The sequence below is a fragment of the Dipteris shenzhenensis genome, chromosome 5 (assembly GCF_047967505.1).
Source record: "Dipteris shenzhenensis isolate YYH24624 ecotype China chromosome 5, Dip_SZ_1.0, whole genome shotgun sequence".
In the NCBI taxonomy this organism is placed as follows: domain Eukaryota; kingdom Viridiplantae; phylum Streptophyta; class Polypodiopsida; order Gleicheniales; family Dipteridaceae; genus Dipteris; species Dipteris shenzhenensis.
Window position 1 is genome coordinate 61058288 of NC_141600.1, and position 24381 is coordinate 61082668.

At 44.5% G+C, this 24381-nt stretch overlaps 1 protein-coding gene across 1 annotated transcript in view; it reads left to right on the forward strand.

Annotated features, from left to right (window-relative positions):
• Positions 1-319: 319 nt before the first annotated feature.
• The window catches only part of LOC147902273 (trihelix transcription factor ENAP2-like), a 40343-nt gene continuing 16281 nt past the window's right edge, over positions 320-24381 (forward strand). The window contains exon 1 of the mRNA XM_087374468.1: positions 320-484. Within this exon, the coding sequence (XP_087230594.1) occupies positions 320-484 (165 nt within the window). The remainder of the gene's footprint in view (positions 485-24381) is intronic.

The window sequence follows — 24381 nt, forward strand, 5'->3', positions numbered from 1 at the left end:
CACTGGGCCCTTACACTTGGTATCAGAGCAAACCTCAAGGTGTCGCAAACCTTCGAGGCAGATCCTGTATCAAGGTATGGCATCATGTAATGGGCGAAGTCAATCTTACGCACATGGGAAGAAGGCGATAGTGCAGGCGATGAGGAGTGGGAAGCCGGAGATGGAAGCCACAGTGGACGTGATGAGGGCAGTTCCAGAGTGGGTGAACGTGCTCCTAAGCAAGGACATGGGGTATTTAGAATGACTAGTGCAGCGGTATGACATAGAGGGTGAGACAGCCAGGTGGCGCCATGAGTTCATGGTCATGTTCAAGTTGGTAATGGAGCTCTATGTGAAGAAGGAGTTGGAGGACGGCGCAGAGGAGTCCAGGAGCAAAATGGAGGATGGAACGGCGAGTGAGTCAGAGAGCGGCTCGGAGAGTGAAAGTGAAGATGAGGACTCGGAGGAGGAAAAATGGCATAGGTGGAGTGAGAGATGGTGGAAGGTGGCCAAAGAGACAAAAGGGATGACCAGTAGAGGCAGGGAAGTGGAATCGTGTCGCTGGAGTACGAGGTGCATCCCAAGTGAGAGGACCGGCAAACGGGTGACTTAGGCGATGGATAGCATAGAAGGTGCGAGGCCCCAAGCGGGTCCTTACATATGTGGCATTGAAACAGATCACCCTTTTGTTCACCTAACGTGCCTCCCCAATTCACCCCAAGCAATCCATCGAGGGCATTCTCATGTAGGCACTTGCATGACCACATGGTTTTTGTTCTGTGCATCTAAATATTCTAAAAACAAGAAGCAAAAATGTGTAGAGGCATAAACCAAGAAAACCTTACCCATTTAGAGCCAAATGTAAACTTCATGGCCATGCCCACATCCTTTGCAATCTTTTCCTTGTACGATTGCATTGTTCTTGTATCCACCATGGTGCAATCCATGTCTTCAAGTTGTGGTGTTGTAATGCATTGAAGATGGCCATAGCCTGATGCCGTCCTTGGAGTAATGTACTTGGCATTATACCAATAGATATTTCTCTATTTCAAAGCAGAGGACTTCTCTCCAGCATGCATTTGCCTTCCTAAATCCTCATGAATGGTAGTAAACTTACCTAAGAAGCACTCGACTAGTTCCCACTCCTCAAAGTCTAAAGGAATTACATTTGCTATGCACAAGTGCAATTTCAAAATACAATTTCAAACTGACTCATTACACTGGTTCTATTTCAAAATACAATTTCAAACTGACTCATTACACTGGTTCTATTTCAAAATACAATTTCAAACTGACACAAAATGTAGACTTATTGTCGATTGATTGCTTGATCGAGGAAGGTGCATGTCCTTCCCCATATAGATGTGTTGCACCTTTGCAAGCAATCCTTTCTTCCCAAGCTTGAACTTCATGATGTGGCCCTTCCATTCATGCAAAAGATCACCTCTTTTGCTCTTGGGAAGCTTATGTGGACCCTTGGCAAATCCTCTCATGACTATCCAATCATTCAAGCTGTAGGTGCAAGGCACCCATTCACCCAGTGCATTTTTGCTCCTATGGGACACATAGTAAATGTATGGTCTCCTCACTATGCTTGTACAGAGGTCACAACAATAATAGTGGACTAGAAAGTGTAGCTTGGAGGGAGAGAGTAGCTTCAATAGAGGGAGAGAGAGGGAGAAGGTATAGAGGGTGCAACCAAAGGTTGAGAGAAGCTCCAAGAGGTGCTGTAGCTAGGAATGAAGGGAGAAAGAGTAGAGGGGGATGAGCAGCTACTCCAGGAGGTGTTGTAGCTAGGAATGGAGGGAGAAAGAGCAGAGGGGGATGAGCAACCACCACTACAGGAGGTACTGTAGCTAGAAATGGAGGGAGAAAGAGCAGAGGGGGATGAGCAACTGCTGCTGTAGGAGGTGATGTAGCTAGGAATGGAGAGCGAATGAGCAGCTACTACAAGGAGGTGCTGGAGAGGGAGAAACACAGTGGACCAAAGCAGGGTAGTGTGTTTCTATTTGCGAGCAGATTGTGCAAGACTGCGAATCCCACCATTCGACAAAAGCGAAAAGTTAGACGGCACTAACTATCCACTTTGGAAGTTTAAGATAAAGACCATCCTAAGTGCATACGAGCTTTGGGATATCGCTACTGGGGTGGATGTGAAGCCGGTTGCGAGACCGAATGCAGGACAATAGATAGTACCAACTGCGGATGAGATTGTCGCGTGGATAAGAAGAAATGCAGATGCGCTGTGTTCTATTGTCTGCAGTGTAAGTGATTCTGTCATGGCATTAATTCAACATGTTACCACAGTAGAGGAGGCATGGATGGTCTTGAAAAATTAGTACGAGACCACGAATCAGACACGGATTCAGAATCTGGAGACTCAACTCACGAACGAGAAACTGTCTGAGTCTAAAACGGTAGAGAAGTTCATCACCAGGGTGAAGAATCTGCGCGATCAGATGATTGCGATTGGCATCACCATCACCGGTGAGAATCTAGCACGAAGATGCATACGGATTCTCCCACCAAAGTACGACGGTCTTGTTATGGCGTTGAATACGCAGAACAAAAATCCGCCCCTCAACTTTGAGGATTTCAGTGCCATGCTTATGGAGGAGGAGATGCGTCAAAAGAAGAGGACTAGAGAAGATTCGGCTTTCTCGACTGGATCAAAGAAAGGTAAGGGTAAGGACTCTAGTAACCCATATTCTTTTGATGATAAAAAGAGAAAGAAGAAGATCAAGTGCTTCTATTACAACAAGGCAGGGCACAAGCAGAATGAGTGCCGAAAGAAGATTGCAGATGAGAAGAACGGAGTAAAGAAAGAGTCCAGCAAAAGCGCACAGGTAGTTCCAGTAGAGCTGTTTGTAGCAATTGAGGAGATTTGCACGGATGCAGTTCATGTACCTACAGATGAGCCTTAGATTATTGACAGTGGTGCATCACGCCACATGACCAGTCGTAAGGATTGGTATACCTCTCTACATCCGGTAGGGAATGACATCCTGGTAGTAGTTGGCAATGATGCAAAATGTCTAGCAAAAGGAAAAGGTATGATTGCTCTCAAGTTCGATGGAGTTGTAAAACAGTTGTTCGATGTTCTTTATGTGCCAGATATCAAGAGGAACTTGTCCGTTTCTGCGATCACAGATCGGGACCTCAAAGTTCAATTCAATAAGAATGATGCACAGATTTTGGATCTTCAAGGGAAGGTCATTGGTAAAGGTACACAGCACAACAACATCTATGAACTCTCAACTTTTAGTGCTCGAGCCGATGTGAGCAACACTAAGCTGTGGCATGAGAGGTTTGGTCATCTAAACCTTAGTTCTTTAAAGGAGATGCATAAAACTGGAATGATTGCAGACCTACCAGAAATTATAGATCTGCTCGATGTATGTGAAGCTTGCATGATGGGCAAGCAGCATCGGTAGCCCTTTCCTAAAGAGGCCAGTAGGGCAAAGGCTCTTCTAGAGCTCGTTCACACGGACCTCTGCGAAAAGATGGAGATGGAAGCTTTGGGTGGTTCCTACTACTTCATAATGCTGATCGACGATTATAGTAGAAGGATATGGATATACTTCTTGAAGACTAAAGATGAGGCTTTTAGTAAGTTCAAAGAATGGCATGTAATGGTCGAGAAAGAAACGGGGAGGGAGGTGAAGAAGTTGAGATCAGACAGAGGTGGTGAGTTCACATCAAGTGAATTCAAAAGTTACTGTAGAAGTCACAGGATCAAGAGGCAAAAACCCCCGCCATATACATCACAGCAAAATGGAGTAGCAGAGCACAAGATGTGCATCATCTGCGAAATGGGTAGGAGTATTATGAAAGGGAAAGATTTGCCAAAGACTTTCTGGGCTAAAGCATGTAACATGGAAGTTTACATTCTGAATCGTAGCTACACAAAGGCTGTGAATGGGGGATGACTCCACTGCAGGCCTTTTCTGGTAAGTAACCTTCAGCTGCACATTTCAGAGTTTTTGGATGTGACTGTTTTGTGCATGTCCCTGATGCTAACAGGACCAAATGGGAACCAAAGAGCCAGAAGTGTATTTTCTTGGGCTACAATGAAGAGGCAAAGGGTTACTATCTCTATAATCCTATTACCAAGAAGGTAATAGTAAGTCACGATGTGGTCTTCTCAGAACATCCACATCAATTGGAGGACGATGTTTACTTCCCAGACAACCAGGACTAGGATATCCATCCAATACAACCACCAACAGTAGACCAAACTCCCCCAATGGTGCTTGGGAGGATTCAAGATAAAGAAGAGAAAGAAGAGCCTGCAAAACCACAATGGCAACGGCTATTCCCGAAGTGGGTAAAGCAGATTTTGGATGGCAGAGAACCTCCAGCCATTGAGGAGGAATCATCCGAACACTGTCGGTCCAAGAGATTAGAGGAGCAAAGAAGAACGCAGGAACACTCGGTCAACTACGCTTTGATGATAGAGGTGATCTGTGCAGAAGAACCCAAGTGTCTTGAAGAGGCATAGGGTGATGATAGGTGGATGGAGGCTATGCAGTCAAAGTATGGCTCCATAATGAAGAACAACACTTGGGACCTTGTGGATCGACCACCAAAACGCAAGGTCATCGGCACCAAGTGGGTGTACAAGACCAAGTACAAGTCCGACAGCACATTGGATAAGCATAAGGCTCGGCTTGTGGCAAAAGGATTCACATAGGTACATGGTTTTAATTATCAAGATACCTTTGCTCCCACAACTCGATTAACCACAATTCGTAGTGTTTTGGCTTTAGCAGCATAGGAAAGTTGGCCCGTGTTTCAAATGGATGTAAAATTTGCCTTTCTGAATGGAGATCTCAAGGAGGAGATATACGTGGAACAACCACCAGGTTTTGTGATCCCTGGTTCATCCCTGGTTCAGAAGGTAAAGTTTGTAAACTAAAGAAGTCACTTTATGGGCTGAAACAGGCCCCACGAGCATGGTACCACTGGATTGATGCCTAATTTCTACAAAACGGGTTCAGGAGGAGCCCATCTGATGCAAATTTGTATATCTACAGAGAAGGAGGCAGGTGTATGATCGTGATCCTTTATGTGGACGACCTTGTCATAATAGGGAACCATGAAGAGAAGATCTCGCAAACAAAGCAGTTGCTAGGAAGAGAGTTTGAAATGACAGACCTCAGACTGATGCATTTCTGTTTGGGGATTGTAGTTTGGCAAGAGCCAAAACAGATCTTCATCTCACAGCTGAAGTATGCTGGAGAGATATTGAAGGCATTTGGCATGGTTGAGTGCAAGATAGTTGGCACCCCTATGGAGGTTGACGTGAAGCTCTCAAACGAGGATTCATCACCACTGGTGGATGAAGCGAAGTCCAGAAGGCTTGTGGGCAGTTTGATTTACTTGTGCAACACATGGCCGGACATCAGCTTTGTGACTGGTGTATTAAGCAAGTTTTCCAATAAGCCCCGAGAGAACCATTGGAGGGTAGGGATGCGGGTGCTGAAATACATCAAAGGCACACTTGATTATGGCATCACCTATACCAAGGGCAACATCTTGACCGAATTCTGTGACTCGGATTGGGTAGGAGATGTGGACAGTAGGAGATCAGTGACAGGTCACTGTTTCTCACTTGGATCTGGAGCTGTGTCATGGGTTAGCAAGAAGCAACCTATAGTTGCTCTTTCTTCTACCGAGGCTGAGTACAAATCAGCATGTTTTGCTTCTTTTGAGGTAGTGTGGTTGAGGAGGATTTTAGGGGACATGGGTGTAGTGCAGAACAAGCCTACGCAGTTATCATGTGACAATCAGAGTTGCATGGCAATTGCAAAGAACCCTATGTTCCATGCTCGCACAAAACACATTAAGGTTCAATATCACTTTGTACGCGAGCTCATCATGGATGGAGAGGTTGACTTGGTGTACTGTCCGACTATAGAGAATGCTGTGGACATCTTCACGAAGGCTCTTGCTGGAGAGGCATCTTCATCGACTTGGCATTGGGCCAAAAAAGTAAGTTCACTTGCGGGTGGACATTGAGGGGGGGTGTTAGATATCAATGCTCCACTCTCATGTAACTATGTGGGAACCAAATAACTCTACTTGTAAGCCCCCCATATGAGGAGAAAGCATTTGAGTAGCTCAGTTATCCGGTAGGTCCTGGTTTGGACACTAGATGGGAGCCATGTGTGGCCTGATGGCTGGATGGCTTCAGATAGAGTTGGCACACTACCAACTAGGCTACATGCAAGTGCGGGAAGGCATCCCATGACTGACTGCACTGAGGGTAGACAGAGCATTTCTCAGGGCAACCCACTCTCGGGTTACGAGGCCCGTTTGGAGCCCCAGATGATCTCGGATGGCTCTGGGCAGAACGGGGACCATAGGTTAGTTGCTCTATTATGTGCCACGGTTCTATCGTGTGGTCAGTGGCCTATTTCGAGACCGACCTCTAGTCGGCCGTTTTGGGTAGACTGGGTCGATCACCCAATTGGGTCTAACCGACTATGACTGGTGGCTATATAAGAGCAAGCTCGTGAAGCCTATAATCATCACTAGCGACATCAACCCTGATTCCTTAGCATCCAGCCTCCATCCTCTACTGTTTCTAGCATGCCATCGAAGCTTCTCACACGGGAGTGCACAGCTGGGAGGCAGCGCCATCTATTGTATCAATTTTACAGTAATCAAATTTTTGATTCTCCATACTATCTTCTTTTCTCTCTTGCACACAAGGTCCTGTTATCTATTGAGCACAAACATTGTATTGTTTTCTTACACACCTATCTTCCCAACTAAGTTAAAATATGGTTCTTGTCATTTTTCTTGTTGGATGATGGCAGGTATGCAGACTCTCCTCTTCAATAAAAGTGATGCTTGCTTTACAACTTATCAAAGTGCAACCTTTTGAGCAATTATGCATTCTACAATTTTTTTTTAAAATGCCCACCTCTCATTGACCTTTTGACAAAACATTAGTGTTCAATATTTTTCATTAACGACAATTGTTCTCTCTTTTGAGCTACATTGTTTTCATTTCACTATGGAAAGGGGTCTTGTCGAGTCTAAAACACACACACACACACACACACACACACACACGTGTGCATGCACACACACACACACGTGTACGCACATGCAAACATACACATGCACACATGCTCTCTCTCTTTCTCTCTCCCCCCTTTATTATAATATTGTGTTGCTGTCCATTTTCTTATCACTCAACTCTGTTTAACGTCATGGATCAAAAAATGAGGACACACTTAATTTAATTTTTGGAGACTTTTAACTCTTGATAAGCTATACTTATTTAATTAGTAGATCTGGCATGAAGAACTCTAAGTTGAGTGATATCACCTAATTTAGGACCTTGGAAGTTGGATGTCTCTAGCCCTGTGGATGAAGTTTTTGTTAGGACACTTTGATTTCTAGCCTTGTGGTTATACTAGCCAAAGTGAGTGACTACTTGCTAAATTCGAGTTAACTTATGAGCTCACGACTGAATTTATCATTGGAGTTTAGCAATTTATTTATTTGAGATTCATCCCCTTAACCACTTTTAAGGGAATTAGTTATTTGAATTATAAGGTTGATGTGTCACCCTCCCTAGATTCTTTTAGACATTCCTAGACCCTTATAGACATTCCTAGTTTTGCTCGCGTGCATTAGGGGATTTGTTAAGGTTAAACATGGGTTGATTAGAAGGGATATTCCCCTAGGATATTGGAGATCCTTTGCGATTATGAATGCAATACTCTACCATTTGAAAATGAAATATTATTATCAGCATGCTAAACTACATGAGAAGTTGTAGTAGCAAAAAAAATATTGGATGTAGCTCCCAGTTGCATAGTCCAATTTGATGTATTCAAGATGAAGCATGGATAATTTGGGCACCTTTAATTGGGAGGACTTGTACACCCCCAAGGTTGTTACTACATAAACAAACTTACATTAAAATATCCCTATATTTAAACAATTACTTTTTTTGCATAATTGTTTACCTTTTTGGAATTTAAAAGTTCCCTCCTTACATGTACATACCATACTTATATTAAATAAGGACTTTAGAAATCCCCTCTTGTTTTGTAAAGGGTCTGTAAGTCCCCTGAATTCAAAAGTCCCCTTCCATGAACGAACCTCCTACCTTTCATGTACATAGAGTGACTACTTGAGTGTACAACTTGAGCCCTCTCCTTGTTTTACCTTTACTAATCTATAGTAGAAGGACCTCTGTGCAAGTCTTTATTGGTTGCTCTACTAGCCTTCCTTCTTGAAGGGATACTCGAGAGAAGAAAAGCATGCTGACTTCAAGCCTTGAGCTGAGACATGGCGACTTCAAGATTTCAGGTGAGACATCTCTGTCTCTCTGTCTCTCTGTCTCTCTCTCTCTCTCTCTCTCTCTCTCTCTCTCCCTCTCTCCCTCCCTCCCTCCCTCTCTCTCTCTTTTGCTCTACCCCCCCCCTCTCTCTCTCTCTCTCTCTCTCTCTCTCTCTCTCTCTCTCTCTCTCCCCCCCTCTCTCCCTCCCTCCCTCCCTCTCTCCCTCCCTCCCTCTCTCTCTCTCTCTCTCTCTCTCTCTCTCTCTCTCTCTCTCTCTCTCTCAACCCCCTCCCTCCCTCTTTGATGCCATTACTGTGTCAAGAGTTGCTACGACTGGTCAGGAACTACACCACCTATGTTGGGAGCTACACTACTTGTGCCAGGACCCATGCTTGGCCAACAACGAGGCCCTTCATGAGTAGAAAGGGTTGTCAAAACCTCCCTTCCCCCCCCTCATTGTGCTTCTACCTCATCCATGCCATAACTTGGCCTACTGTGCTGATGCGGGGCAGCCCTCTAGGCCCCCCACCTTGTACAATATCGTGAAAGCCCCCATGCTACCTTCCAACCCCTTGATGGGCTTGTACAACTCAAACAGGTAGATGGGGGGCTCACCTAGCCTCCACCTACCCTAGCCCCATACAAGAGGCCAAGGGACTACCCCTAGCCACAATTTTCCCCCATGCCCCTCTAGCTACCTCCAAACTCACCCTAGTCCTGCACATCAAACAAAAAAGCCTCAAGAATTTCAAAAAATCAAGAATATCAAGAGCTTCAAGAAAAAGATACTTATAGGGGATCCCACTATTCAACATCTCTCTCTGAAGGCCCCTTGGGACACAGCACTTGATTACGAGCAAACATACAACAATGTGAAGATTTCAACCAAAGAGGGAAGGGACTGTAAGTTCACAATATTGCTACAATATGTGAGTTTTAGCACAATGCCCACATGAGGTCGCATTGAAGATACTTGGGGAAGCAAGTCCTAGAAACTACCATGTCAACCCTTTCAAATGGGACAACTCATAAGGGTATTGTTGAGGCGCTCACTTGCATCAACAAAATATGCCTCATGTTGATAGAGAAAAGTGAAAACCTAGAAGCCATAAATGTGGCTGTTGGTTCTTTCCCATAGCTTCCGCGGGAAGAGCAAGGTATTCTTAGTATGCAGGGTTCCGAGTCTTTTTGTCACCTATAGATATATTGGGGTGGTTGTTTGTAGTATACGTGTAGCTTAGGACCTCGAGTCGTATTCTAGTGAGAGATGTAGGCTTAAGTGTGGTGAGCAAACATAGTGCATACATGTGTAAAAGTAGCGTGTATCATCATGGTTGAGGTAATGAGGGCTTTCACTTTTATTGGGGGTTGCAGGGTTTAGGAAGAGTTTAAGGTTTAGAAGGAGGTTCCAGGGTTTAGAAGAGGTTCCATGGTTAGAAGGAGGTTCCAAGGTTTAGAAGGAGTTCCAAGGTTTAGAAAGAGGTTCTAAGGTTTAGAGAGAGGTTCCAGAGTTTAGAAGAGGTTTCAAGGTTCAAGGTAGAGTACATGGTGGAGAAGTCGTCTCCCTTGTAGATCATGGAGGTTAAGGGTTGAAGAACTAAGGGTTTAGGGGGAGCATAGGAGTGGGAGGAGAGAAGAGAGAGGAGGGAGGAGGAGGGAGGAGGGAGGAGGAGCATGGGGGAGAGAAGAGAGAGGAGGGAGGAGGAGGGAGGAGGAGGAGGAGGAGGGAGAGGGGGGAGGAGGAGGAGGGAGGAGGAGAAGGGAGGAGGAGGGAGGAGGAGAAGGAGGAGGAGGAGAAGGGAGGAGGAGGAGGGAGGAGGAGAGGGAGAGGATGGGTTGCAAGGTTGGAGGAGAGGGGAGGAGGAGTTGCAAGGTTAGGACATGCTTTTGGACGTGGAGTGCAAGGAAGCAGGGACACTTGAGACAATTGCTTGGAATACCAAAGTAGAACTCAACACAATGCCCCAAAGAGTGTGGGCTTCATTCCATTATGGGGTATTTATACAAGTTGGAGAGCTTCTCTCACTGCATGTAGACATTCTCTCTCTACATGTAGAACTTGCATATAGAAGTTGCATGTAGGAGTTGCAAGTTGCATGTAGAACTCACATGTAGAAGATGCATGTAGGAATCGCATGTAGGAGTTGCATGTAGGAGTTGCATGTAGAACTTGCATGTAGGAGTTGCAAGTAGGAGTTGCAAGTAGGACTTGCATGTAGAACTTACATGTAGGAGTTATATGTAGAACTTGTGAAGAGAGTGAGAGAGAGGTAAGGAGTATCACTTGCAGCTTTCTGACATACACAATGGGGGAATACACACAAAGGTGGAGGCTGAAAACAATTTTCCTCTTCTTAGTTGTGAAAGCCAAAAGAACTCTCTCTTAGTACAAAAGGAATAGATGAACCCTATATGTGGGTCCCAAACCAAACTCAGCTAATCTAGGTGGCATACTAACTGAGCAACTAACGAGAGTACATAAAGATAGATGTCATCTAGCTATTATTCATGGGCGATGTACCAACTGCATCTGCAGCTAACAAGTCGGTGACATAAATGCACAACGGTCACCCAGGCATATCATGAGTGGAGCTCGATATAACCCAATGGCTGTTGAGCTTGTGGCATGTGAGTCGTTCCTGCTGTAATGCTTTTTACTATACGATTTGTGGTCTGTAGTTAGGAAGCTTATCTCCTCTTAAGGAGGGGTAGACAGTCGTGAATTTCAGAGGGGATCTCGTTGATAAGGTTGCGGACTCTGCCATGGACTTTGCCACATCGAATCTTCTTGGGAAGAGATTTGGCGGGGGTCTCGTTATTGAGGCTGGCATTGTGAAGAGAGTGGGAGAGAAGTAAGGAGTCTCACTTGCAACTTTCTCACATACACAATGGGGGAATACACACAAAGGTGGAGGCTGAAAATAGTTTTCCTCTTCTTAGTTGTGAAAGCCAAAAGAACTCTCTCTGAGTACAAAAGGAATAGGTGAACCCTATGTGTGGGTCTCAAACCAAACTCAGCTAACCTAGGTGGCATACTAACTGAGCCACTAACTAGAGTACATAAAGATAGCTGTCATCCAGCTATTATTCATGGGCGGTGTACCAATTGCATCTACAGCTAACAAGTCGGTGACATAAATGCACAATGGTCACCCTGGCATATCATGAGTGGAGCTCGATATCTCAACACTCCCCTCAACCTCAATCCCAATTCCTGCACACCAAGCAAGTCTCTGAACTTGCGCAACTTCTCTACACCCAATGCCTTCGTGAATATATTAGCTACTTGATCCTCTGTGCTAACATAAACTAGATCAATAAAACCTACTAGAACCTTCTCCTGCACATAATGATAATGCACCTCAATGTGCTTTGTTCTAGCATGATAGATTGGGTTATTTGCTAAGTCTATACTGCTCATGTTGTCACAATAAATGACAACTGGCCCATCTGATGCATATCATAAAGTAGCTTATGCAACCAAGCTACCTCACATGCAGCCATTGCTGCACCCATGTACTCAGTGTCTATGCTTGACAAGGCAATTGTAGGCTGTTTCTTGCTGCTCCAAGTGACTGCAGCACTCCCAAAAGAGAACACATATCCACTGGTAGATCATCTATCAGAAATACTACCAGCCCAATCAGCATTAGTATATCCATGCAACTGTATCTGAACCCCAGTCTCATAAAATACTCCATACTGCAATGTGGACTTCACATACCTCAGTATGTGTCTGGCTACATCCAAATGCGGTTTCCTTGGAGCCTCCATAAACTGACTTACCAACCCAACAGCATAGCTCAAATCTGGCCTGGTAATAGTCATATAAATCAAACTTCCTACTATGCGTCTATGCATAGTAGGATCTTCCAGAAGCTCACCTGCATCTGCGCTCAACTTCACATTCTGCTCCAAAGGATTTGAAATAGGCTTATAGCCTATCATCCCATATTTGGATAGCATGTCCAATCCATACTACCTCTACAAGAGCCATATCCCACTTGTGCATCTAATCACCTCAATGCCCAAGAAATAACGCAGCTCTGCCAAATCCTTCATCTCAAACTTTTGCTTCAATAACAATTTCAAATGAAGGATATAATCATCACTATCACCTGCGATGATCAATTCATCAACATAAATGACAATCAGCATAATGCATTTCTCTCTTTTTCTCACATAAACTGAGAAATCTACCTTGGAAATCTGAAAGCCAATAGTGACAAGATAGTGTCCTATCTTGTCAGACCATGCTCTAGGTGCTTGCTTCAAGCCATACAAGGCTTTCTTGAACCTACAAATAAACTTAGGATGAACAGCATGCACATAACCTAGTGGCTTCTCCATATAGACCTCTTCTTGCAAATCACCATGCAAGAAGGCATTCTTTACATCCATTTGATGTAAAGACCATCCCTTTGATGTGACCATAGCAATGACTGCTCTTATGGTTGCCATCCTTGCAACTAGACTAAATGTTTCTTCATAATCAATGCCATATGTTTGTGCATACCCCTTGACAACTAATCTTGCCTTGTATCTATTCACAGAACCATCTGCGTTGTGCTTCACCTTATAAACCCACTTGTAGCCAATTGCATTCTTGTCTTTAAGCAAAGGCACCAATTCCCATGTAGCTTCCAAGGCATCCATTTCTTCATCCATGGCTTTCTCCCATTTTTCTTTTCCCATGGCTTGCTCAAAAGAAGTGGGTTCTGGTTCTTGTATCACTTCGACCATATAGGCATAGTGAATGGCTGTAAATCCATCATATTTCAGCCTATCCACAAGATACTTAACTTTGCTAGACCTATGCAAAATAGGCTCAATACAGGTGCTCTCAAAACATCCCTTGTCTTCCTTACTCCGGGTGTAACAATAGAAGGAATACCCAACTCATCATCAAGGCTATGTTTTGAGCCACTGTATTCATCCACATAAGAGTGACCTACATTCACATCAAACATGGGCTGATCTACTTTCTCTTTTCCTTTTTGTGATACTTGCATACCACTCTCTGCATTGCTTTGAGGAGATCCTCTTGATCTCAATCTGCCTGTCCATGGCGAAGTATGTGAACCATTGCTAGAGGACACTATAGGTCCACTAATATTTTGTGATTGCTGCTGTGAATTCTGTGCAGCATTACCATTTTGTGCATCTACATCATCAATCACATTTACTGGTTTATAACAGCTGCTCATCTCATCAAAAACAACATCTCTGCTTATTGCAAACTTATGAGTAGAAGGGTTATAGCATCTATACCCTTTCTGCTATAGAGAATAACCAATAAAGATGCATTTCTCAGCTTTTGGATCCAACTTGGATCTCAACTCATCTGGCTTATGAACATAGGCAATGCAACCAAAAACTTTCAAATGAGAAATATCTGGTTTCCTACCAGTATATCTCTCCTCTGGCATCATGCCATGTATTGCTATAGTGGGAGTCTAGTTCATTATGTAGACTACTGTAGCAATTGCTTCAGCCCAATAATAATCTGGCAGGTCTTTTTCATTGAGAATGGCACGAGATACCTCTCCAATATGCCTGTTTTTCCTTTCTGCAAGTCCATTTTGCTGTGGGGTATGACTGCATGAGTATTGATGCTTTATGCCATGCTCCTGCAGGAACCTTGCATGAATACATCAGACAGGTAGTTCTTTTTCCCATCCTGCATAGATAAAGGAATTTTACCAATCTGCAAAATAGGTGTGCAGTATCATCACTAGTCTCCACAAATCCTGGTCTTTCCATTTTCCTTGCATCCTGCATCCATTCTGCATGACTTGTCATGTGGTTTGACACACCTGAGTCAATGTACCACACATCATTGCTTTCTTTTGCACTTGTCATAGAATTGGTCATGTGTTGCACCATAAACAAATGCTCATTCCTGTCATCACCCTGTCTACTAGAGGATCCATAATTGCCTTGCTGCAATTTTCCAGTCATGATGTCATTTTCTTGTACAGGGATATTTCACAAGATAAAGCAATGCTTAATGGTCAGTGTAGAAGACAAAATCATTTGCCAGTAGATAGTGCCCAAATTTCTTTACACTATACACCATTCCTAGGGCTTCTCTTTCTATGGTGATATAGTTGTGATCTTTGCATTATTAAGTTATCGACAAGTGAAGTAGAATGGGTAGTCTTTCTTATGTTCACCAGGTTGACAAAGCACACTCCCAATTTCATACTTGGATCCATCAGTATGAACATGAAAATCAATATCCCAATTGGAGATATAAGGATGGTTGTTGTGATTAGGTGCCACTTTAAAAGCTCAAAGGCTTGGTCGCACTCTTCGGTCCATAAGAGTTCTACTAATAATTTGTAAAGTGGTCTAGCTTTCATGGCATACCGCAATATAAATCTTCTATAATAGCCGGCATGTCCCATAAAGACTCGTACACCTTTGGAATTTGTAGGAGGAGGCAATTCCAACAACTCCGTGGGTGACCATGAACTAGCATTTTGTTGGACTTAGGGAGATGTCGTACTCCCTACATTTGATTAGTACTGCTTCAAGACATTTGAAGTGCTCTTTTTCGTTTGAATGGATGCACAAATCATCCAAGAACACTTGTAAAAACTTATTTAGAAATGACTTGAAAGATGTGAACATGACTCGCTGGAATGTGGCTGGGGCATTACAAAGGCCGAATGGCATGACTCTATATGCAAAAATACCCCATTCTGTAGCACATGCTATTTTTGATTGGTCTTTAGGAGCAATTTGCACTTGGTTGTAGCCACTGAAGCCATCCAAGAAGCTATATATTTCGGAGCCTGCCACCTTTTCCAACACTATTTCTGTTAAGGGTAGGGGATAGTGATCCCTAATTGTGGCGGCATTCACATTTTTTAAGTTTACGCATATTTTGAGCTTCTTGTTGCATTTAGGCACAATGATGATGGGTGAAACCCAATAAGTGTGCTCTATCTTGTAGATGAATCTGGCATCTAGGAGTTTTTCCAACTCGTCATAAATCATGGTGCCATACTTAGGATTTGTGCGATAAGGTCCACATACCTTAGGGTGAGCATCTTCCCTTATAGGTATCGTCGTGTGTACTACCACGTCTGGTGAAATTCCTTTCATCTCTTTGTATGACCATGCTAGGTAGTCACAGTATTCCATTAGGAGTGCTTTGAGTTTAGTTTCATCTTCTTGTCGAAGCTATTTCCCAATGAAAACTAGTTTTTCTTCCTCCCCTTTAAGGGCGAGGTTTATTGTGCATGTTTTTGCTGGTCCCTCATAGATTGGAGTTTCTCCAATGCTATCGGTTTCTTGAACTTCAAATTCTCTTAGTGGTCTTAGCATTGCTATTGGCGCACTGCCACTTGTGTAATTCTTGAAGTATTCTGGCACTTCTCGGCCTCTGATGGTGTTGAACTAGCTTGACATGTGCCATGTGTATTGGGTGGCATAGTTTCATTTACCAATTTGTTAGGCTCTTTTTGACTTTCTTTTTCTGAAGTCTCTTGATCGAGCTTCATCTGCACATGTGGCCTATATTTCTGAAACTTCTTATGTTGGGAACTGTGGGGTAACTTTTCCACTGGTAAGGTGTTTCCAAGTAAGGTTTCATTTGCTGCACATACTCCTTCTAGTCCCTCAGGGGACCATTCAAGAGGCGATGGTTCTGATTTTGAGGGAGCTGGTTCTACAAGTACAATTCGATGAGACTCGTTCGAATTCATTAAAGTGATCGGCCTTGGATTTTCTGCGATTTCCTCCTTTAGCTTTCTTGCAGGATCTTCTATTGTTATTCGACTTTGGAGGTTCAACTTTTGGGATCTCAACTGCCATTAGGGCATGCAGAATGGCTAAGTCATTATCAAAGATTTGATGTTCAATTTCAGCATTCTCAGCCTCAGTTTCAAGGTCCCAAGGAATATCTAAGTCATCATTGATATGGGTACCTTCTTCAAGTTCATTATCCCACTCGAGGTCAGCCATAAAGAATGGCACCTCTAGATCAATTCGTTCTTCATGTGTGAGTGGAGGATCTACCTGTAGCACCTTAGCATCTATTTGTGAGAAGATGGGGTCTAATGAATGGCAGTTGTCGATGGTTGCCAATGTTTATCCAGCTATTTACATTGCTTTGGGAATCACCTGCTATGGCATGCTGTTGCAAGGGAGCTGATTTGGTTGAGATTGTTGCATCCAATGCTCTAGGCACAATTGGTTTTATAGCTCCTATCCCCACATTCACCCTGACTGCAGTGTCGTGATTTTGGATGTTAGTCTATCAGTTCCCCAGTCATCATGGAGGACTGATGCTTCCCGTAGCCAAGAACGTCCCAGTAAGATTTGATAGGATTTTTTGATTTTATGGGGAGATCCAAGATTGTGAATTGAAGGGAAAAGCGGACTCCTGCAACCTTGGACATGCCATTCACTATTCCCAAGGGTTTAGCCCGTGAATCATTGACAAGGTGTATGTTGAAATTAGCCTTTTACATTGGTGGGAGACCCCATTCTTCATAAAGCTCCTTTGATAGGACATTTACACCTACTCCACCATCCACTATGGCTTGGAGTTCATTATATGCCTTGTGGATCAAAGGCACAGTAATGTTGCGTATGAACTCTCCCAGAGATTGGGACAATTTTGTAGGAGGATTTTGATGGGAATTGACACAGGGCAACTTAGGATGCTAGAGAGTGCAGCTCCTTTAAGTTGAGGTGGCGGTACATTATGTTGTGGAGTCTATTGTTGGAACAGAGGCTCGAGTACAGTATCAATACTTTGTGGGGCCAAGTCATGGATTGTGGGTCTTGATCTTGTTTTTAAGCCTCAAATTGAGCTTGTTCCTTTTGTACCCATTGTTGAAGTGCCTAAAAACGAGCCTTCTCCACCTCTACATTTGGGTATGGAGCTTCTTTTATTTGAGGCTCGAGAGTTGATCTGGATGAGCTCGGCTGCTCATTGCTTGGTGGAGGTGGAAGTACTTGTGCTTTCTTTTTAAGAAGTCACTTTGGTTGGATTGGAATCTTAGGGTCCTTTGTGGCCTCTTTTTGTTGGTGTCTAATTACATTTACAGGTTGTGATATTACACTTTGATGGTCCACCCCAATGATGCCGATTGGGACGCCAGACTTAACCTTTGTTTGTTGTGGGACTTTATTTTTCATGGGACAATCCATACAGGCATGTCCTATGCCACAATCTCTGTAGAGTGGTTGAAAAGTAGCTAGGCTACCACGATGAGGGCACTCTGCAATTCGATGACTTTCGCCAAAACTGTAGCACTTGTGATTGGTGCTCAATATGTGTTGGGACATACTTGATTTGCATAAACTGGTATTAGACCCTCTGCACCTTCTACATAGTACACTGGGTACTCTGTTTCATACTCAAATGACGAGTCTACTTTCTTGGCTTGTAATTGATGTATTGGAACTGCCTGAGGAGCTAGATTTGGTGCTCTTGGATATGGTCGTGGATTCGGATTCCTAAGTAGTTGTGGGACTTGTGTCCGAACGGGAACACGATTTAGCCTCGAGGCTGGGGATGCTTATGCTAGTGTCGGTTGCCTATACACTGGCATGGGTGCCATGCCTATACACTGGCATGCTTGGTATTGTTGAGGTTGAGGCGAGTTGTTGCGCATGTTGAAGATGCAACTGTTTTCATCATGGCCGCTGACTACGCAGAGATGGCATCACAACCTTGGCTGTGGATTTGCTTGTGTAGTGATCGTGTGTCTTAGGACCAGGCACTCATTTACTGTATGATTGGCCTTGCAATGTGGGCACCAGACATTTTCTCATCATGGATATGTTTGAGTTGGCGGCTGAGACAAGTGAGGTTTTTGTTCCATGGCCTGCATCATGTCTTCTTTCAGCTTCATGGTCATGGCCTCTAGGTGATCTTCATTTGATGTTTTGGCAGTGGACTTGCATTTGCCTTTTTTCGAGTGCTTATCTCGTGTACTAGATCTGTCATCATCACTACTAGTGTCTGAGTCAGTCATGCCATCCTCGATGTCAATGGTTGCCACATGAGCAGCACTGAATGTTTCACAGCTGCTAATATTCCTTTTGGATTTTCTTTCTTAGTCCTGCAATGAACCATGCCGTGAGGTACTTTGGATTTGGGCTTGGGTCACATTTGGCGATTAATCTTTTCATCTTACCCAAGTACGTGCATACATCTTCTCACCGGCCTTGTTCGATCTTGCTTATTTGGAGAGCGGGATCATCTTGTAGCCTCTTTGTTTGAAAGCATCATTTAAATTATGTTTGAAGTAGGTCCCATGTGGCACGGTTTTCCACTAGAAGGTCTAGGTACAATTCAAATGCTTCATCAGTTAAGGCCATGGGAAAGCAAGCCACCTTGGTTTCATGGGATTGATCTCCACCTGCTCGGCATGCGGCATCCAAATGCTAGAGGAATCGGGCTAGATCTCCCCTACCATTACATTTGGGAAGTTCTAGTTTTCCCAAGGGGCACCTGCCTTGAGTGTTATTATTTCTTTGATTAAAGAAATTGTCAGCCTCTGCATCGAGATCGATATCCCCATCATTGTCGTGACAATGTCCAGCCATGTTGTGGCATGGAGGAGTTAAAGGGATTGATTGAATCTCAAGGGGGGATTCGGGGTAGAGGGTCGTCGGGGGCGGTGGTTGCAGTGGAGTTGTATGTAGAACTGGTGAGCGTTGGAGTCAGAGGCATTGGCCAGAACGTAGCTGCATGCAGATTGGGCAAGATTTGCAAAGGGCGTCTCTGCCACAGGTGTGGGTGTTGATGTAATTTTGTTGGGAGGGTTAGAGTTGTGTTAGTTTGTGTAGGGACCGTCATGTTAATAATGTGCTTAAGATTGTCCTACGTGTGTAGGGAAATGTGCCGGCATAGACGGATCGTCAATCGGAGGTCACAGTGTAAAGATACAAATGAATTTGTGCAAAACAAGGCCCACACGGGGGCGCGAATGAGCGAGTGCTAGGGATACTAAAATGGTGTGCAATGGGTTGGAAAAATACCCTGTAGCATGGTGTTTTTGTGTGTGAAATTTTGGTTCAAACGGGGTCCAGTTGGTCCCAAACAGATGAGTTACGAGGGGTTAAAGTAGGGGCAAATTTGGCTTTTTTTTAAAGGGAGGGGCCTTGGTCTTAAGGTTTGGTGTGAATGGGCTTTAAGTCTAATTGAGGGGTGTAGTTTCCCTATTAAGTCCCACAAATAAGCATATAGTTAGACACATCACGTGCACTCACACGATTTTGCATAGGCACATAATAGATTGCATCAATAATAGTATCACACACTTTCATTCCATACTCTCAAAGCATGCAATGAATTCACAAGCAGGACAAGAAGCTATGCCAAAACTCAAGGTGAATTGGCAAAAGAGTCTGTAGCCTCAGCCCCAATAAGACCCCCACCAAACATCATATGCATTATTTTGTTGGTGGATTCGGCCTGCTGTCCATTCCCTTGGGGGTAGTAGGGTGTGCTTTTTCTATGGATTACCATAAAGCCAGACAAGAGTTCTTGGATTACCTCATTGACGAAATGTGTGCCTCTATCCGACACAATTTCAATGGGGCATCCGAATTGGGTGATCACATTTTCGTATAAGAATCTTGTTGTGCTTTTGGCATCTACCTTTCTGACTGCTTTAGCTTCTGCCCATTTTGTAAAGTAATCAGTGGCCACAATGATGTAGCATGCCTATGTTCCTTTTGCTGCTGGATGGATGGGACCCACATAGTCAATCCCCCATTTTTCTTAAAATTTTTTTAAAGATAAAAAAAATTTAACTAATTAATGAAAAAAATTTCGTGGGGGGGGGGGTTCGAGCGGTCGTGGGGGGGCGACTGAGAGAGGGGAGGGTTCAAACAAAGGGGAGGGGAGGGTGGAGGGCACGATCACGGGCAGAGGGAGCAATGAGGCATGCGGGGAGGAGGAGGGTGGAGGGCGCAGGAGGGCAGGCAGGCACTGCGCACGAGCATCGCTTGCCAACGGGCGTCGTCGCCCATAGCAGCAAGGGGCTTTAGCCCTTGCTTAATAGGGTAGTGATTAGGGAGTCGGAGCGGCCGGTGAGGGGGGGTAGAGAGAGAGAGAAGTGAGAGAGAGACAAGAGGGAGGGGGAGGGAAAGAGCGAGAGAGGGGGAAAAGAGAGAGAGAGAGAGAGAGAGAGAGAGAGAGAGAGAGAGAGAGAGGAGGGGGGGAGGGGAAAGAAGAGAGGGGGTAGAGAGAGAGAGAGAGAGAGAGAGAGAGAGAGAGAGAGAGAGGGAGGGAGGGGAAAGAAGAGAGGGGGTAGAGAGAGAGAGAGAGAGAGAGAGAGAGAGAGAGAGGGGGGGGGGGGGGGGTAGTGGAGGAGGGTGGGGGAGGGGGGGGGGATGGAGGGAGGGAGGGGGGAAAGGCATGGTGGAGATGGAGGGAGTGAGGTGGAGATGGAGGAGGGGGGGTAGGGGGGGGGATGGAGGGAGGGAGGGGGGAAAAGGGGTGGTTGAGATGGAGGGGGTGAGGTGGAGATAGAGGAGGGGGGTGGGGGGGGATAGAAGGAGGGAGGGGGGAAAAGGGGTGGTGGAGATGGAGGGGGAGAGGTGGAGATGGAGGAAGGGGGTGGGGGAGAAAGGGTGGTGGAGGGGAAGAGGGGGAGGGGGGTGGTGGTGGAGGGGGAGATGGAGGAGGGGGCGATGGAGGAGATGGAAGGGGGGAGGTGAAGATGGAGGAGGTGATGGAGATGGAGGGGGGGAGGTGGAGATGGATGAGGGGGGGGAAAAAGGGGGGGGGGGGGGGGTGGAGATGGAAGGGGTGGAGGATGGAGGGGGAGATGGAGGAGGGGGGGGGGGAAGGGGTGGTGGAGATGGAAGGGGTGGAGGGAGAGATGGAGGGGGGGGGGGCACAAGGGGGGAGGGGTGGAGGGGGAGGGGGAAAAAAGAAAAAAAGAAAAAACTTGACGGACGAAAAAATTTGACGAAAAATGGAAAATTTGACGGAAATCCAAAGGGAGGAAAAGATGGTCACCTGAACGCTCTCCAAGTTTTTCTCGATGTAACGAGATTGTTGAGGACCAATGGACAGTGGGTGGATGGCTAGGTTATCTCGCTGCTACGAGATGGGCTCGAAGTAACTTACCATGTGAGGATGGGAGTAGGGTGGTGGTGGGCTCGGAATGGGGAAGAGGATGGAGGCAAGATGTGAAAGAAAAAGTATGAGGGGGATGGGTGCTCTTTTATAGGAAAGGAGGGGGAGCTGTGGATTTAGTTAAACACTTGTGCACCTTTGAATTTGTCCAAGTTTGACTAGAGAGGTGGTTTTAATTTTTCTTTTGGGTTATGGTATTTAGAACCTTTAATCATCGGTTGCCCATAACTTTTGGTGGTTGTGTCAGAATGTGCTTTCGTAAAAAGGAGAAATGTTCAAAATTTCAGCTCTACACTCTAAAAACCATCACATGGCCTGATTTATTCCTTAAGGTGCTGTTTTTCAAGAAACCATGCATTTTCCTAAGCTGATAATGAAGAGTTTCAGCTAGGAATTTATTATTATTTCTAATTTTTTACTTGAGTTGAAAAAATTTTAGCTCTCCTAGCTCTTGAGTGATATGTTCATGAAAGTTCGAAGTAGTTTGTTTTTTCACACATACTTGCGTATGTTTACTCATTACTTGAGACGCTAGTCTCCTCGACAGTGGCGGCAAATGTTGGTTCTTTCCCATGGCTTCTGCGGGAAAAGCAAGGTATTCTCAGTATGTAGGGTTCTAAGGCTTTTTGTCACCTACAGATATATCGGGGTTGTCGTTTGTAGTATACATGTAGCTTAGGACCTCGAGTCGTATTTCAATGAGAGATGTAGGCTTAAGTGTGGTGAGCAAACATAGTGCATACATGTGTAAAAGGAACGTGTATCATCATGGTTGAGGTAATGATGGCTTTCACCTTGATTGGGGGTTGCAGGGTTTAGGAGGAGTTTAAGGTTTAGAAGGAGGTTCCAGGGTTTAGAAGAGGTTCTAGGGTTAGAAGGAGGTTCCAGGGTTTAGAAGGAGTTCCAAGGTTGAGAAGGAGGTTCAAAGGTTTAGAGAGAGGTTCTAGAGTTTAGAAGAGGTTTCAAGGTTCAGGGTAGAGTACATGGTGGAGAACTCATCTCCCTTGTAGATCATGGAGGTTAAGGGTTAAGGAACTAAGGGTTTAGGGGGAGCATAGGAGTGGGAGAGGAAGAAGGTGTAAGAGCATGGGGGAGAGAAGAGAGAGAGATTCAGAGAGAGAAGAGGGGCTCCTTAAATGAGGGAGAAGAGTAGGGAGGGAAAGAAAGAGAGAGGAGAGAGGGGGAGAGAGATTAAGAGAGAGAAGCAAGTCTCTTGGGGGCTGTGGCTGCTTGAGGGAGGGAGAGAGTAGGGAGAGAGAGGGAGAGCGAGAGAAAGAGAGAGAGAGGGAGAGAGAGAAAGAGGGAGAGAGGGAAAGAGAGAGAGGGAGAGAGAGAGAGAGAGAGAGAGAGAGAGAGAGAGAGAGAGAGAGAGAGAGAGAGAGAGAGAGAGAGAGAGAGATGTTTATCAGAATGAAATATGTGATGAGAATTTTGATATGAATATGTGATGATGTAATATTGAGCTTCATAATTTTAGTCTTGGCACTTTGCAACTTGGATTGGAATGATGGGAGCATTTGTCTTTCCATTTCTCTTTCCTGCTCATCTGACGCCATGGTAGCAAATAGTTGAGACCATTGTTGTAACTGTTGGCTATGATGTTGTATGATCTGGAATGTGCTATGGCCTTGCTTGTATTGGACAAACAGTTGACTCCCATGTGCCCACGTGTAATGTTGATCTATTTCTTGAATAACAATCTATTGTATGGTACCACTAGAGACATTTGGGGGTTGTGACTCTAGAGTCATGGAGTCATCAACATTGGTGACTTGTGATTCCTGGAGAGGCATGGTATTTAGCTCTCTTGCAAAGTCATTATGTGGAATGGTATCCTCTTGGATTTCCATGCTCGAGTCCTTCTATTGCAGGAGCAAGACTGAACTGAGTTGCAGTATTCTTTGGTAGAGTTCCACATTGTCATTCTCTAGAGTCTATTTGGATTAGTCTATTTGGATTGTTGCCCTTCCATGCTATCCACATTGAGAGTAGGTGGAGGGTCTAATTCCCATTCTGGCAATAATATCAATGTTTCAAAGTCCTCTATATCTTGTGTTGAGAGGGGTGTAGAGTTATCCTCTTGCTCTATTGCAAACCCAATTATTATGGCCAATAGATGGGCAATGTAGCCTTTGCCATTATGGGTAGTGGGGATACATAATTGGTTAGCAGCAAGGATATGTGTTGAGCCTAGTCTTGTAGTTTTTCTCTACCAAGGAGTGTAAGAGTTTTTACTGACATATAGTTTTTTCTCTCTTGTATGATTGAAAATCTCAACCAAAAGCTTAGCTACCTCTTTCCATATGGGGTCCAGAATCATATCATGGTGTATTCCCCCTCTTTGTGACTTTGTGTTAGGTGGGAATAAATCTTGAATTTCAGAGAATCTTGCATCCAAATGTTTCTTTGGATATTATTATTGTGCCATTGGAAATGAGAAAGCCTCCTGCATAGTGGATCTACTGAGGTAGATCTATAAGGGATCTTCTTTATATGTTACTTGTGCCATACTTAAATCTTTCTCCAACTCTCTCTTTTTATATGATGTTATGAATTGACAAATGTATTCTATCATAGCAGGTGTTGGTAAGAAGGATTTTAGCTTCTCAAAAAGACAACCTAGTCCCTTTGACTGCAAGAAGTTGTAAGCATTAGGTGACATGGCGAACGTTGAGATTCGTGGCCATACAAGCTGTATTGTTCCATTTGTTGCTAGCTCTTTGTTGGTCTGGTCCTCAAGGTGTTCTGCACCTGCATCCTGCATAGTCAATTGCTCTAACTCAATTTCTCCTACCTCTAGTATCCCTTGGTTTTATGGCATTTCTTCTTGGCATGTTGCATTTGTTTGCTCATCAATATCACTGTCTAGAACCACTAGCCGTGATCGTTTTGGTGTTGACCTCTGGGTTGGTGATTCTAGACTGTGTCCTTCTTTAGGTTGGTGATTTGAGGAGGGTTGTTGAGGTTGAGGCTTGGGCCA